At 44.0% G+C, this 17,500-nt stretch overlaps 1 protein-coding gene across 1 annotated transcript in view; it reads right to left on the reverse strand.

Moving 5' to 3' along the window:
* Nucleotides 1-6: 6 nt before the first annotated feature.
* BOP1 (BOP1 ribosomal biogenesis factor) overlaps nt 7-17,500 on the reverse strand; it is a 169,841-nt gene continuing 152,347 nt past the window's right edge. The window contains exons 14-18 of the mRNA XM_085891535.1: nt 7,878-7,988; nt 7,364-7,541; nt 6,806-6,890; nt 2,762-2,869; nt 7-375 (exon numbers count right to left, since the gene is read on the reverse strand). Coding sequence (XP_085747661.1) covers nt 222-375; nt 2,762-2,869; nt 6,806-6,890; nt 7,364-7,541; nt 7,878-7,988 — 636 coding nt within the window. The 3' untranslated portion in view covers nt 7-221. The remainder of the gene's footprint in view (nt 376-2,761; nt 2,870-6,805; nt 6,891-7,363; nt 7,542-7,877; nt 7,989-17,500) is intronic.

Raw genomic sequence — 17,500 nt, forward strand, 5'->3', positions numbered from 1 at the left:
TTTAACAACAATATAGTTATTTATTGAACTTTTACAAAATACCAATGACACGTTGTATTGTTCAAATGACAAAGTCTTTGTACTTTCAGGTCTAAACGTGTGAGGAAAATAGACTCCTCCTTTCCATTGGTGCAGTAAACATCTTAATAAACAACAGCGGAGGAATCAGAAATTGAGTGGAGGACAGGAGTCCCTCCAAACCATACAGCTATAAGGTGGCATTAAGAGTAAAGGCGAATGGTGGTGTCGGCACCAGCGGTGAAGAGCCAGGGCTGTGTAGGATGGAATGTCACATCCAGTATGCCCAGATCATGCGACACATGATGACCCTTGAGAACCTTCACTGGAACGATCAAGGGGTTCTTGAGCAAATCACTGTGGGTCGAGGGGAAACCATGAAGCAAAATTAAACACGTGGGTGTCATAGTTCCATTATCATTTGGCTTTGTCTAACATTCACCTGAACCAGAAACAACCTCCCCCTTTGGGAGCAGCCTGGGGGGGGGGGCAAGGGCAGTGGGGAGGTGGTAATCCACCCTGTCTACTGCAAACCTGCATTGTAGAACATGTACAGTGAAAATCGCAAGATGGCTCTCCCTCTACCCCATTACAGGGAAGGGTGGAGGGGGAGGTTGTACTCATGACCTGACTCTGGGCACTACCAACACATATGCACAATTTGGTGAATTTGGCCCAATCCTGTTTTTTTTTTTTTCCATGATTTTCAAAAAAAAACACACACACACACACACACACACACACACACACACACACACACACGCCCACACACACACACACCCACACGCACACACACACACACACACACACACACACACACACACACACACACGCCTTATTACCCCATGCACATGAAGCGATCCATCTGTCCATCCGTCCATCCATCCATCCATCTACCGTCTGTCTGCCCATCTGTCCAGCCTATCGGTTTATGATTGAGGAACAACTTAATTAAACCAAACATTATATTTGGAACACTAATCGGAAGACAAGTCTTTCATTTAACCGTACCTTAGCTCAGATTTCGTCCTGATTGCACATGCGCAGAGAGGAGTGAGATAGATATATATATATATATATATATATATATATATATATATATATATATATATATATATATATATATATATATATATTTTAACTCTGTGTGCCAACCTGGCAGTAAAACAAAACTGAAAATCATTCCAAACAGGAAACTTACTGTTTTTGATAATGACATAAGACACACGTGACAAGCACGAATGACTAATTAACGTCTTCAATCCGGTGATGTAATCAACACTGTGGAAAATGGCGGTATTACCGGAATTAATTGATTTATACGACTTTTACAATCTTTATTTTATTTAAATATATACTTGAACACTGCAGTACACAAATCAACTGTCATCCTCCTTCCCAGAACATCCAGTTTTGCAGTACTTCGGTATAAAATAAAGGTTCAGTGGGATGGTGTATGAGGGTGGTATTAGGGACTGCTTCGAGTCTACTTCAAGATCACTAAACTTACGGATTGTTTTTTTAACGATCGTTAAGAATCATTATTTTATTAAAATATAACACTGCATGGGGGTATCGTGCCGTGTTTTATGAACTCTCGAGTTCAACGGACGACGTCGTGCAGAGAATTATACAGAAGTATGTCAAACGTGTTTGTAAAGCTCTTTTTAACTACATACCAGAGTCACCTTTCCAGTTCATACGACTGAAAATGGAGAGTTTTGGCATCTTTCGAGGTTGCAAGTCAGACAAGAAAGTAAAGCTCATTTATGCTCAATACAAAGTTTATAAGCAAAGTGCATTCGGATTAATTTACGATGATGGAAAACTCAGACGTCAAAGATAAAAAGCAATTTTATATTGTCCATTAAAGAGCAGATCAAATGTCGGTCAATTTGAACATCTTCACAACACGAACATTCAAAATTATAACCGACAAAAACAATAATTGTCTTCATTTCATAGTGTGGTCAAAATGACAGAAATATAAATAAAGATAACGAGACATACCTTGCATTACGGTAAATTGCAATCAAGATAAAACGAATTAATATTCAGTCAATCAGGCCGACAACGGAAGAAACTGACGACAATGTCGACAACACCGAGCACTTAAAGAATGCAGGGCCTCGCTGGGGGGTCTATAGATTACAGTAGAACTGAGAACAAATGACGGGCATTAAAGTAGATCTGCATGTAGTCCGCCACCGACTAATTACAATAGTCTCTCCCTTAGAGAACAGGTGAGGCGAAAAAACATTTCCCACAGGCATGGCATATGAACGTGGAGTACAAGAGTGATGTTGCAAGTCTTTATAGTGAACCGACACAGTGCAATGTTAACGCTCAAAATCATAGTATTTGGTATTGAATTAATTGTTTGTTATATATGACCGTGTAACGTTTAAGGTAACGTGTTTATGCTTGAAGCTGGGTAATGAGTCGTGTAAAAAGGTAACAAGTTGTGTTGTCGTTAGACTTTAACCTGCGTAGAAAAGATCGCAAGGGTGCGAGAGATTTTCAGTTGCTTCCGGATATAGAATCGTCGAGTAAGCATGACTGGTTTGTCGAGGGAGGGGCGTTGGTGAATATTCCCTCTCTGAGGATATATAAATGGGAAAGCAGAGTAGAGAGGGCAGAGGGAGAAGAACAGCAAGTCAAGAGTTGCGTTGTTGCGTATACCGTGCCACATGCACCACTTGCGTTTTACTTAAATGGAATAAAAAGATAAAAAGGTTCTCACCTGTAAGCCATCCCATGGCAAACGATGGCAGTCGCATCATCCGAAGCCGAAGCAAAGAGAGGGTAACGCTTATGAAAACAGACAGCTCGCACAGCTTTCCTATGGTGCCTGCAGCAAGCCAAGGAGAAAGCGTGTTCATGTGCGCTTGCTGATATTTGTATACAATTGACATCTAGGCCAGTCCATTACTTGCTTCACAACAAAAGCATCATTAGCAAACCAATCTCAAGATACATGCTTGAGCCACTAAACTGCTTGAGCATAAAAGCTTAAAGGAGTTTTCAAACAATGCTAAATAAAGACAACCAAGACCGTTGTCAGCCATATGAAAATTGGTGTTCAGGCGAAGCAAGAAAATTTGATGGGTACCAAGGGGCCTATCAGTTCATATTTTGTAGTCAAGAAAAGTGAAATGACTTGGTTCATGAACTGTGAGCACAAAAAGCACACAAAGCTCTGCTTGGAGGTTCTGGCACTTGAGGCAACCAGGCTCTCATCTATCGATCGCATTTTTCAGGTTGTTCGATGAGCTTCGAGCACAGGAGAAACCACTCTCCTTGGATGGAGCTTATCAGGTTAGTTAGGGAAAATGGAACATTATCAGAATGGGACGAAAAAACAAACTAAAACGCAGGAAACATTCTGTGAATAAAGGTGCACGAGTAATTCTGACACCTGGGAAGGATATGTTACATGATAACACGTATGAGAAAACACTGAAACGGAACAAGACATTATATTTATTGAACAAATGATTTGAAGAAAATATGGTCACCGGAGCAACAAAATTAACTTAGTGGGATGAGGAGATCATTTTATTCCGGGACGTCACATTAACATGGTGGGAGTATTTACCAAAAAGACCAAGGTCGCCAACCCCTCACTTCCCTTACCCACCCATATATACATGGGTTCTCCAGAAGGGCTCCAAATATTGTTGGTTCCAAATCGGATCTGGCCTCACCAGTTCGAGGTGCATCATTAACCACCTGGCCGAAAGGCTCGTTTCGTATGCAGCCTGTGGTTGTTGGTTGCATAATTTCTAGAAGCCTGGCTGTGCCACTGATGCAGTGCCCCTGTTACGAGTAAGCTGGTACTCATTTTGCTAACCTCAAAAGGATGACAGGCTGAGTCAACCAACCCACCTGGTGTTATTTCCACAGTGCAACAGGGGCTCAAACTCAAGACCCGAAGAGCTTAAGCCAGCCAACTTTACCGCCGAAAGGCTTCAAAGTCACTAAACGGATGAAACAGCAGTGTTGCCCTGACGACCCCCAACAAGGGCAAAACTGGTCAGTAGCTTTGCTTTTCATCTGCTTGGTGACACAGCATTTGACTGACATTCTTGCACTGCTGGAGGCCCTTTTGGGTTTGTAGTCACGACATCATCATGACGGTATCATCACGGTGTTTGTCCAGGTCGGAGAATTTCAACAATCACATTCTGACAACTCCCGACTGCTTAAAAAGAACAGTGATGCTTCCTGGTTACGATTGGTGGGCGAAACACAATGTATCCATGTGAGTTCCAAATACGATCTGGCCTCACCAATCACAGTTAGAGGTGCATCATTAACCAGCATTTAAGCCAAAAGTCTTCAAAGTCACTAAGTGCATGAAACAAGTCATGAAACTAAAGGCCCGGTCACACCTTGACGTTTTAGCCAACGTATGCCGATTTTTGAATTTTTTTTGTAAAACGCTGGCACACGTTGAATACGTTATGGGTAAGTTTTGATAACATTGAGAGCACGCTGGCATACGTCGTAGTACGTTGCCATACGTCGTTGTACGTTGGCTTTAAACGTTGTACTTTTCGGTTGTCCTCAAATTTTTTCATGCTTGAAATTTCACGACGTATGCCGGCGTATGACTCACAAGTTCCGCTACGCTGGCCACAAGTTGTAGGCACGGTCTGCGATCGTTGACAGACGTCAACACAAGCTACTTGTAAGTTAATCATAAGTTGAGACACGCCGAGGTAGTGTTTAGAGTACCCGAAACTTATTTCCTACCTATGATTAACGTGTTGTTGGCACGTTACGCGATCGTTGCCACACGTCGACAGACGTTACTTTTAAGTTACTCATAGGCTGAAAGACGTCGGTATAATGGATCGTCCTTGCGTCAGCGTCCACGGCCACGGCCAGGACACTTATTTGCAGCATTCTTCAAACTTTTCTTCGGCATGACGAGGATGTTCACACTTCGATGTCTAGCTTGGCTATGATTCCAATTGTCCATCGGCAGCGTCTATTTAAAATAGTCGAGTTTGAGCGTTTTAACACGTTCAGAAGAAACGTTTCAAATTTCCAAACCCCAGCGTCAAAAAAAATAAATAAAAATAAAACAAACAAAGGCGAGTGACAGCAATTTAAATCGTTCATTGTAAACAATGAAACTAGCTGAGTGGTACCGTTTAAAAGTCGTTGAGTGTAAAAAAAATCCAATTGTTGAGCGCAAGCGTCTACTTTCAATAGTGGAGATGCAGCCATTTAAATCGTTGAGTGGCAGCCTATGAACCTACCCGTGGACACGCGGACGCAAGGACGATCCATCATAACCCACACCCTCCCCCTCACACTCACCTACTACTGCCAACATGAACAAACTACTACTAATACTCATACTAATAGTAATATTAATACTGATACTGATACTGATACTGATACTGTTACTGCTGACATGGACATCGACTCAAAAACACTGTTGGGTTCCCCTTTTATGAACACCATTTTTACATACCAATTCCCAAAACCGCTGGGAACACGTCTTTATATGGCAGTTGTAACCTAGAAACACGTTCATTTATTTTTTTTGTCGACCGGAAGACGTCATTGGAATACGTCTACATACGTCGATGTGTGTTGGGGCTACGTAAAGAATTGGTTCAAAGCACGTCAAACATAAGTTAGAAATAAGTTTCGCGTAAAAAAGACATTACCGCGACATGTTTCGACTTATGAGTAGCTTATAAGTAGCCTTTGTGGATGTGTGTAAGCGTCCGCATATCGTGTGTAAAACTTATCCTCATCGCATGCGGAACGTGTGTCATACGCCGAGTATGTCGTAAAATTTTGAACATGTTCAAAATTTATTGACGTACTCTACTTACTACGACTTATGATAGCGTATTTAGCGTTCTACTCGCGCATACCAAACTTACCCATACCGTATTCGACGTGCCCCAACGTTTTAGACACACTTTTTGTTACGTCGGCATACGCTGGCAAGATCGCCAAGGTGTGACCGCGATTTTGACCCTTCCATTTCTACGGCAGTTTAGATTTGAATCGTTGTGCATCAGCCTTTTAATAGGCTACGTCACGACATCGTCGGCGATGCGTGCAACGCGCTATGCCTGAGTTAGACTATCGTTGGGCATCGGTTGTGTAGGCCGACAACAGGTTCAGCATTCGTTGGTATAAGTTATCTATAACACAACGAAACGTTCTGTGTAGTTACCAATGCGTTATACATAAGACCAAGTCGCTATGAATACGTCCGAATCTTTAAAAAAAAAACATCAAAAGTTCAACGTAAGCCAGCGTTTTACATACATTTTAATACGTTGCCATAGCTGGCTAAAACGTCAAGGTGTGACCGGGCCTTAAGTTATTGCTATGGAGCCAAAGCTCCTCCCCAGAGTGTTTTGTACACCTTCTGTTCTTCTATTTTCTTAACTGTGACACTTCACTTCTGACCTCGCTCCTCCCACCCTCGCATCCCTCTTGCCCTTTCCCAGGTCATCCAGGTTGCAGACGTTATTCCACCCAGGAAAGACTCCCTGTGTTTGTTATCTGGTGAAAATTTGTCTTGTGGCCTAGAAATTGCTGGTGCACTACGAGGATTGGTTAGAGCAACTTTTAATGTTTCCTTTTCGACACGAGCCAAAATATTGCTACCTCTCAATAAATCAAGTGTCAGCTGCATTTCTGGGAGGGACAATGAGCTTATTTTAACGTTTTAAAACATTTTATTTCACCGAGTGGTAAGACCATCGCTGAGAAATAATTACGGTGTTTTATTCAATGTTGGGCTTACTTCAGCACTTTGTAGGGCCTGGTGGAAAGGTCCAGGTCGAACCAGGTCATACGTCGGTCATAACTTCCACAAATCACGTGATCCCCTGTGGAAAATGATTCCTACAATTATTACAGCTTTAGATTCAGCCTGCAACACAGCATACGGTATTTCAACCTGGTGACATGCAACAGTCAAAGAGATGCGCTGAGATGGGAACACCAAACGGGTCCTCTCGTCACACCTCAAATAAACCCATTTCCATTCACTCCAGGACTAAGGACTCCCTCGACTTATTTTTAGGGGTTAGAGAAATAAGGGCTGTGGGGAAATTAGCCATCTTGTCCACTTGCCAAGTGATGGTTGGTACGAGTGAGCAGCCATTGGAATTGAACCCATGATCGGCCGTGGAAAAAGAAACAAGTCTTTAATTGTTCGACAAAACAGCAACTTCCCTTTCTCCATTCTTTCAAAATGTTTCTTACTTCCCCAGTCCACCTACTATCGCAGGCCTCAGTAGGCTGAGTTGAAGGCGCATACAATATCCTGCAGTGGTTAAGCCCACGATCAGAGCCTCACCTGCAGGGTGAATTGCCATGCCAGAGAGCCACTTGCAGCTGGCCATCAGCTTTTTGGTAAGTTCTTGCTTGATGAGATTGTAAATGCGCACAAAGCGTTGTGTGGCCACAAAAAGGCAGGGCCTCAAAGGATGAAAGGCCACAGCCTGAACCAAGCCTTTGTTGCGCCGAAAGGGAACCTGCAAAACAGAAACATATTTTATCAATCACAACTCATACGTACCATCTTTATTGACAAACAAATACACCATTAACCAATTATTCGAGAAATGTTGCTTCAACTGACATGGAAGAGGTGTAGAAACAGTAAGCTCGGATGAAAGCCAACTCTAATGTATATCCGTAGTGATATAAAGAAAATACAATGCGGGCCGAAACACCGGAACAACAAACGTTGCACACTCGTACACCAACACCTGCACCTGCATGCGTGCATGCATGCATGCCCATGGCAGAATCATAACGGCATTCAGGCATCTTTAAATGGTTGACATTCATGTGGATAAGCGACTTACCTGCGAACGCCGTCGAGTCACCTGATGCACAACTACCTGAGAACCGCCAGTCTCTGCCACCACCACTGCAAAGTAGTCTCCCTTTCCATGCCAGGTAACTTGTTTCACCGGCTATGGGTAAAAGGCAAATTGGCCACATTATATTGTAGGCTGTATAAGTAAAAGATTTCGAAATGAAAATCCATTTTTCAAGTGTCATTGCCAACTTTGCTGGATAAAATTGGCTCCGAACAGTTAAAGAGACATTGCGAGTTATATTTTAATAGCAAGAGTATCCGACCCCATTGATGGGACAAGTTAAAGTTAATCTGTCAACTTAAATTATTCAATGCACTTGAAAAAGGTTAATCGTGTTGCACTCTTAGTTTCACTCAGAGCCAACATTTTGAGCTACTTATACCACCCACTGCAACATGGCGGTGCAACATTGGGTGGGGGAGCTTGGATTTGTCTAAAAAGAGGGCAAATATATAGTTATTATAAATTGTGTGTTACTCCATGAAGATCTGTATTAAATCTACTTTAATCCCAATATTCATGTTGATTTCAAAGATTACTGGAAGGGACAATAAAGTGACTGCCTATATTGCATCAATAAAAGTGAAATGAAAATGTAAAATAACCAATCGGCAGCTTTTTAAACAAAGCACGGGAAACGGCCGCCGTAAATGGGAGACAGACGAGCACACGAACAAACACCATTCATATCTCGATGAACAAGAATGAGCATGGGAGGTGTTTATTTTTATAATCCTAGCCACCTGAGAATAATTGATTAGGTGAGAGCTGGTTGGCTATTCCCTCCATTTACAAGTGAGAGACGTAGGTGGGTCTTTCATTAACACACACACACACACACACACACACACACACACACACACACACACACACACACACACACACACACACACAAACACACACACACACACAAACACACACACACACACACACACACACACACACACACACACACACACACACACACACACACACACACACACACACACACACACACACACACACAATTTGATGACTCCCCAAATTGATCTCTTCCATCATGATTTTCAGTTCTTCAGCATTGTACGAAACCAACACAATGTCACCTGCAAATCAAAGGTGATATGGTGTTCCTCCATAAGCATTTTCCCCCCATTTAGCTCTTGAAACATTCCTAAGCATGAAGAGAACAACTTTGGTGAGATTACGTCCCCGTGTCCCCGTGTCCCCGTCCGATACCTTGCTGTCTTGATCTTGCCACCGTATGTATACATGATCACTTTATATATTGATGTCGATGGAGTGGCCATACAGGTGATGTACATCTTGTACAACATTTGTTTTCACACTTTTTTTTTAAATCCGACTCAACATTTAAATGAATCAATATTTAGCCACGAAACATTTAAATAAAGAAAATTAATAAATAATTTGATGACAACGCATGCAATACTAGCTCATAAAGGCAAGACAGATCAGGAACGAATTACAAGATATTAGAATGGTTAAAAATTTCACTTCGGTGATTAAAAAGTTATTAGAAACCATAATTAAGAATTCAGCAAGCTAACATGTGGAAAGTTTTAACTACAGATCAGGAACAGGAACAGTCAGATCATGTTTAGCAGCCTTACTGGAATGTGTTTTAAGGAAGAAACAATTTGCACCGATGCATTTCTGTGTCAGATTCCACTCTTCTGTCATCAAATCGTTTTGATCTTTTGCATGCATCGAGTGTGGGGTGTGTAACTGTCACAGGATACTCTACTCACTCAGGATCCATGATACAGAATGTTGGGTTGTGTACGTTTCACAGGTATGATGGGCCAATTGACCTCTTGGGAGTTGTATGTCCTTCCTTGTATGTCCTACTACAGTATATATGTTCTTCTGTATGCTGTTTAACTACTTGCCCTGGATGTTGTTCATTACAATTAGGATGCCTTTCAGAGTACCTCCCTTGAAGGATTCGGTATTACGAACACGGGGATTACCGAGAGAGGTCCAGCAAAAGTTCCATTTCACACTCACTGAACTATGTCTTCTTCTTCTTCTTTTGGCTGCTCCCGTTAAGGGTCGCCACAGCGGATCATCCGTATGATCCGCATAGTGATTTGGCACATGTTTTACACCGGATGCCCTTCCTGACGCAACCCTGGTCGCCTCTTACGACACAGGGATATCTCACTGAACTATGTAGCTATGTGAAATGTTTGGCCAGCAGGGGGCAGGACAGTTGAGCCTAGTCATGGGAACTATTGATGTGGCGACTTGGCTGGCCGTAGCAAAAGTTTTAAAAAAGGTCCATATATTTATTCGGTGCAAAATTGACGAAATTTTGAACAATCAAAGCAGCCCCCGAGCCTGCCACCATCAACTAAATCTGGAGTGCATGGCACTGTCAACCAAGTCAGCAGAGGATGATACAGTTGAGATGTTCACTATTATTATTTTTGTTTCCCTTTTAAAACTACTGAGGGCATCATATTTTAGCAAAATCTTTTAGAAATAGAAGATATGCTGCAACTCTTAAAGCTGTGTTGAATTCTGAACTTTGACCAGGCACAGAAGCATAATGATGGGATTTACCTAGCACATTGCTGCTTGTTCACACGTTGTTGCGTTCACAGAGATCACCACATGTGAAGACCCTCAGTGCTGCAAGTTAAGAAATGAAGAATCATGGAAGTCGAAAGGGGGCCTACTTACAGCTGCCATCAGCATGCCTTAGTGGCTTTGCTAATGTCTACATAAATGTTGCCGAGCACATGTTGAGGGAAATCTGTTTCTCATCTAAACTGCCAACATTAATGCAGATAGGTATGTAATGGTTTCAGCTTAAGTACTTCATACAAGGGTTGGAAACCAAATCCGACATTACCAGACAAGTTCAAATCCCCCCCCCCCCCAATTATATTTTTATCCCCTTCCTGAAGATCGACACTTCCTCCAATGATTAATTGTCCAACACATAAGCTCACGAAGAATAATAGCATTCATAACTTGGTCATCATCCTCGAAGATTATGATTTCAATTCAAATTTGTAAACTACAGGAGAGGAGCCAAATCTGGTGAATAGGAAGCTGCAGGAAGAATTCCAAACTCCATTACTGTTGCTGTTGCAGGTGCACCATAAGAGTTTTTGGCTGGAGCGTTGCCCTGCACAAGCAAAAATTATTCGAACGAGTCGTTCCAAGCAGTTTGTGATTATGATTGTGCTTCAGTCTCTCTAACTACTGGAAGTAATGTGCCCCAGGTATTGTATCGTCTTGTTATAAAATAGTCTGCCATAATTGTTCTTCTGTAATCATAAAATAGAGGCCATAACCTTCCCAAACTAGAACGGCACTCAGTGGAGTGCATACCTTCGCCGGCTCAGTTTACATTTTGTATTCCACCGATAGGCCGGATCTGCATCTGGACCTTAACCAAAATCGAATCGGCTTGTTCTTGTCACCGACCCAACTCATCCACCAAGTTTTGTCATAATCCGTCCATAACTTTTTGAGACATCGTGCTCACAGACAGACAAATGGGTGAATATAGAACCTCCATCCACCTTCAGTAGTGGAGATGACGACACTGTAACTCCAAGTTGGGATGGTGGAGTGGGATTGTGGTCACACTTTTTCGTTTGTTCCTGGAATCAAAATGATCATCCCGAGGTACAATCTAAAATTGTTTTATTTGGATCCTCTATTCATTTCTCTAAAATCTGTTCAGAAATTTGCAATCATTATCTTTTCTGGTTCCCATTATTTAAACCGATTTAAAAGTCATTGTTGGTGCAAATATGTTGACATAGGAGGGGCATCGCCAACCAAAATACCGCTATTGTAAATATGCACTCACGACATGTAGGTCCTTCAGCGTAGTTATTTCCATAATAAATGTTTAGAATAGTCCCTTACCTTGAGATGGGTCAGTGGGATCTAAACTGCATTGGAACAGGTAGATTAGGATGCACCCTATTTTTCTTTTACACATGGAAGGTTGTCGGCAAGGTGTAGGCAGCCATTTGATGCGGGCATGTGCCGATCCCTTCCTTACATTCCCTTTATCATCAATTAACTAGACGGCTTGTGAACCCGTTGGGTTCCCGTTTTGACAACCGTTGATAAAAAATAATTTAAAAAGAGAAAAAAAGAAAAAAAAAAAGATAGCTCCAGCAAACTTTTCCGCTGAGGTTGTTTGCATTGATAAAACTAGTGTGGGCCTGTAGGTGCGTTCCCGTAGGTGCATGCCAGTATGTGCAGCTTCGTTACTTCGCTCTCGTAAACGACAACTGGATTGGGGTATTGTTTCAATTAGATCGGACCAACCGTATCATAAATGGCCATAACTTGGGAAACACCTGGGAAACGTACTCAGGTCCCCAGCGTCAATTGTGACGTCATATCAAACGAAGAAGAAGAAGAATTGTGACGCCCCTCTCTTGCCCCCCTCTTTCCTCCCTAGTCTCGCCCCTCCTCTCTCCCCCCTCCTCTCTCCCCCCTCCTCTCTCGCCCCTCTCTCTCGCCCCTCTCTCTCGCCCCCCTCTCGCCCCCCTCTCGCCCCTCCTCTCTCCCCTCTATCTGTAAATGTATTCACAAATGTCTACCAAGCACAACAATCAATTCAAACCTTGGGAAAAAACAGCTTTCAAACCCTTGGGAAACAGCTGTTTCCCTTGGGAAAAATTCAAACCTTGGGATTAATTAATAATTTGAACAATTAATTCAAACCTTGGGAAAAACTTGGGAAACAGCTGAAACAGATGAAGAATGATATCAAACCTTGAAAAGGCACATACTCTGGTCCCCAGCGTCGATTGTGATGTCATACCAAACGAAGAAGAAGAATTGTGATGTCAATCGTGCAAAATATTTAAAAATAAATAAATAAACATTGTGACGTTATAGCACCGTGTCTTGTCATTGGATGACAGATAAATGGCCGTAACTTGGGAATCGCTTGTCCGATTAATATCAAACCTTGAAAAGGCACATACTCAGGTCCCCAGCGTCGATTGTGACGTCATACCAAACGAAGAAGAATTGTGACGTCAATCGTGCAACAAAAAAAAATAACATTAATTGTGACATCATTCGTGATGTCATAGCAATGCGTCTTGTCATTGGTTGACAGATAAATGGCCGTAACTTGGGAACCGCTCGTCCGATTAATATCAAACCTTGAAAAGGCACATCCGCGGGTCCCCGGCAATATTCCTGGAAAGTTTCAATCAGATCGTCGAGAAACGGCAGTCGCAGACACACACACACACACACACACACACACACACACACACACACACACACACACACACACACACACACACACACACACACACACACACACACACACACACACACACACACACACACACACACACACAGCTGGAATTATAGATAGATAATCCCGAACAGTACTTCACTGAATCAGGAATTGATTTTTTAATAATTTTTTTCGTTGCCAGATTTGAACGAAACTTGATATTGCGCGTCAATGTGAAAAAAAAACAAACGGAGAAAAGAAAGTCAAAGAAATTATTGTGCGTAATCATCTAAACACAATTTTATTTATTAATGAATATGGAAGTATTAGATGAAAATGGCTGTTTATTTTATGCTTAAAAATAAATCGTTCTTTGTCGATACTAAATGTTTGAGATTTTAAAAGAAATCATTTCAGGAAAAAAATAAAGATAGCTCCAGCGAACTATACCGCTGAGGTTGTTTGTATTGATCAAATTCTCCCGAAGAGTACTTGACTGAACCGAGAATTGATTTTTAAAATTATTTTTTCGTTGCCGGATTTGAACGAAACTTGATACGACACACCGCAGGCGAACAGTGAGTAAGGTGGCCCTAAAAAGTTTGTGCCATCGTGTACCGTTTTGGCTGTATTTCGGGAACATACATACATACATACATACAAAAATACAAGATGAGAGTTTTAGTAATATATAGATTTCTCTCTCTCTTCTTCATCATTAATTTCCTCTCCCTTTCTCTTTTCTCACACCACATGTAAGTTCACGCACTTTTATTCAATACAGACTGTAGTTTGACATGATCTCTTCCCACACGCACATAAGGCAATCAAGACATGAAGTACAGTTACATAATCCCAAACTCCGCCACTCCAAAGGAGATTCCTCATCCCACAACCCTTAACCATTAACCCCATTGTAAGCCTTCATGATTGCTATCACGTGCTCGGGTGGTGTTTGGTCAGCATTGACCTGAGAGAAATCGGCTCCGTTTCCCCATAATAGTTCTTGCGCGCCTCAAACCAGCCAAATGCTCGCTCGCCTTAAGTGGTGGCAAGCGAGGTTTGACTCTTATGACAGCCAGAAGTCCCGACTGAGAGGACTCGCTGCAGAAACTCGAATGCGCGGGGCTATGGAGGAGGAACACCAATCTGTGCGCCGGCCCCACCCAATGACGCGCACGTTCTCGAAACTTCCAGGCGGTCTTATAAAAGAGTGAACCCCGGAGCGTTTGCTCGAGGCTCCTGTCAACGGTCATTTGCACTGGGTCATTTCAACGGTCGTTTGCCCTGGCTCTTTTCAACGGTCGTTTGCCCTGGCTCCTTTCAACGGTCGTTTGCACTGGCTCCTTTCAACGGTCGTTTGCACTGGCTCCTTTCAACGGTCGTTTGCACTGGCTCCTTTCAACGGTCGTTTGCACTGGCTCCTTTCAACAGTTGTTTACATTGGCTCCTTTAAACGGTCGTTTGCGGCTCTTTTCAACGGGCACCAGACACTGTTCCCTGAGGTCGCGCTGCTGGTTCTTGACACTTTCACCCCTTTGGTTTTTACCTCACGAACCGTCATCACGAGCGAGGAGCCGAGGCTGCGAGGGGGTGGGCGAAGCCAAGCAGATTAATAGGACCGAAACCAAGCTCCACTACAAACACACCTGGTAGGATCTCAAACTTAGGCTATCCCCTCAAACATTTTTGCTGCCGCAACTTTCTCAGTTTCCCTGCACACACGCACTTCTCCACACACCCCTGACAGCTCACAGTCTTTCTTCCCACTTCTCTCCCTCAGCGTTGAATTGTGGTTGTGAATGCTGGGCCCATGTACTGTGTTAGTGGAAGGTAAGGTGCTTGTTAAGTTTTCTCTGTGTCTTTTTTCTCTTTCTCTGATCTCATTACTATACAAATTGCTTAACCCTCATTTCTCAATATGCCATTAAAATCCTTATGTCCTCCCCCCCCCTCCCCTGTCCATCTTCCGTCCATCTGTCCGTGTCCATCTTTCCCATGATTGGTCTAGCACTGTCTGCATGTAGATAGCTTGGTAGGTTGAGATTCCCGACGGTTCAGTTTGCAAGGTCCGGCATGTGCTAGTGGTGCAACTCGGCCGTATTCAAGATCACCAGATAAGGTAAGTAGCACATTTGCTGAGGGTGCGTCCCCAGTTGGGGGGGGGGCGAGGCCATGGGACCCCCAAAGTTATTCACTCCGAGTGGCCTCAGGTACTGGTAAGTTCGAGAAACCGGGGAATTCCCCCTCGTAGTCGGCCTGAGCCCCGAGACCGCAGACTGCAGCAATATTAATATCAGCATAAATTCGCAAGTGTTGTGTTTAAAAAAGAAAAAGAAGGAAGAAATATTTTGTTGCTGGACAAGTGTGTGTGAGTGTACAACATATCTTATTCTTCTTCTTTCGGCTGCTCCCGTTCGGGGTCGCCACAGCGGATCATCCGTATGATCCGCATAGTGATTTGGCACATGTTTTACGCCGGATGCCCTTCCTGACGCAACCCTGGTCACCTCTTACGACACAGGGATATGGTACACCTATTTTAACCGGGGTATACACCGGCCCAGTACACTGGTACTCATTTCGCCAACCTCAGAAGGATGACAGGCTGAGTCAACCCCCTGGTGTATTAATTCAGTGGCCCAACGGGGCTTGAACTCAGGACCTTTTTTTTTGGATCCCAAGCCGCTGCCCTAACCACTGCGCCAACACCAGGCTTATGTGAGTGTACAACATATATATGTATATATATATATATATATATATATATATATATATATATATATATATATATATATATATATATACACACACACATACATACATATCCATATATTGTTACGGTTCTCGGAACAGTATGCATACAACATACAGGTGTCCCAAGTCAGTTATTCCATTAAGTATATGTGCAGATAGAACCCCTCCTTGTGTGTAGTGGGTAGCGGGGAGCGGGGGGGGGGGGCGCGTTGCAATGGCTTTTAGTCAGGTTTATAAATCCTTTGTCCCCTTTTATTTTGAACCACAGTACCTTCCTCTCGCTTTCCGAGGCAAAATATTTGTGCAGTACCTTCTTGTCGCCTTCCGAGGCAAAACCTTTGTGCAGTACCTTTTTGGCGAATCCAGCCACGCGAGGACTGGGCAGGCTTCCCGGCACAGCCGAAATCCCGCCCAGAAAGGGCGGACCCCATGGAAGCCCTGGCCAACCAGGTGGACAGTGACATCTGCTTCGTCAAGCATCTCCCGCTGAGGGAGACCTATAAATTACGAAGCAACCCTGAGAGCGGAGAGCATTGGAGTGAGGAGCGTTGGAGTGAGAGCGTTGGAGTGAGGAGCGTTGGAGTGAGGAGCGTTGGAGTGAGGAGCGTTGGAGCGTGGAGCGTTGGAGCGTGGAGCGTTGGAGTGAGAAGCGTGGAGCGTTGGAGTAAGAAGAGTGGAGCGTTGGAGTGAGGAACGTTGGAGTGAGGAGCGTTGGAGTAAGAAGAGTGGAGCGTTGGAGTGAGGAGCGTTGGAGTAAGAAGAGTGGAGCGTTGGAGTGAGGAGCGTTGGAGTGAGGAGCGTTGGAGTGAGGAGCGTTGGAGTGAGGAGCGTTGGAGTGAGGAGCGTGGAGCGTTGGAGTGAGAAGCGTGGAGCGTTGGAGTGAGAAGCGTGGAGCGTTGGAGTGAGAAGAGTGGAGCGTTGGAGTGAGAAGAGTGGAGCGTTGGAGTGAGGAGTGTTGGAGTGAGGAGCGTTGGAGTGAGGAGCGTGGAGCGAGGAGCGTGGAGCGAGGAGTGTGGAGCGTTGGAGTGAGAAGCGTGGAGCGTTGGAGTGAGAAGTGTGGAGCGTTGGAGTGAAGCGTGGAGCGTTGGAGTGAGAAGCGTGGAGCGTTGGAGTGAGAAGCGTGGAGCGTTGGAGTGAGAAGAGTGGAGCGTTGGAGTGAGAAGAGTGGAGCGTTGGAGTGAGAAGAGTGGAGCGTTGGAGTGAGAAGAGTGGAGCGTTGGGGTGAGGAGCGTTGGGGTGAGGAGCGTTGGGGTGAGGAGCGTTGGAGTAGGAAGCGGTGGAGTATGAAGCGGTGGAGTAGTAAGCGTTGGAGTGAGACAGTTCGTCGGCTGGTAGTGAAAGAAAGGAGGAAGGTCGTAGAGTGGTTGCGCTCTTTGGGGGTCGTTGGTTTTGAGTGTGAGAGAGAGAGCTGGGAAGACCTCAACCCGACCTTGACCGGATCTCTCATTGGGTCCTGTCTGCAGCCCTGATCCCCGCCTCAGACTCTGCTCTACTCGACCCGGACTCCTTCACAGACACGGTCACCACGCGTGTGGCCATGGACCGAGCCACACGACCATTGACAGATGCCGCACCATGGAGCATCCCTTCCCTCCAACGTTCAGGTACCCGA

The sequence above is a fragment of the Eptatretus burgeri genome, chromosome 8 (genome assembly GCF_056783735.1).
Source record: "Eptatretus burgeri isolate ZD-2024b chromosome 8, Ebu_testis_v1, whole genome shotgun sequence".
Classification (NCBI taxonomy): Eukaryota; Metazoa; Chordata; class Myxini; order Myxiniformes; family Myxinidae; genus Eptatretus; species Eptatretus burgeri.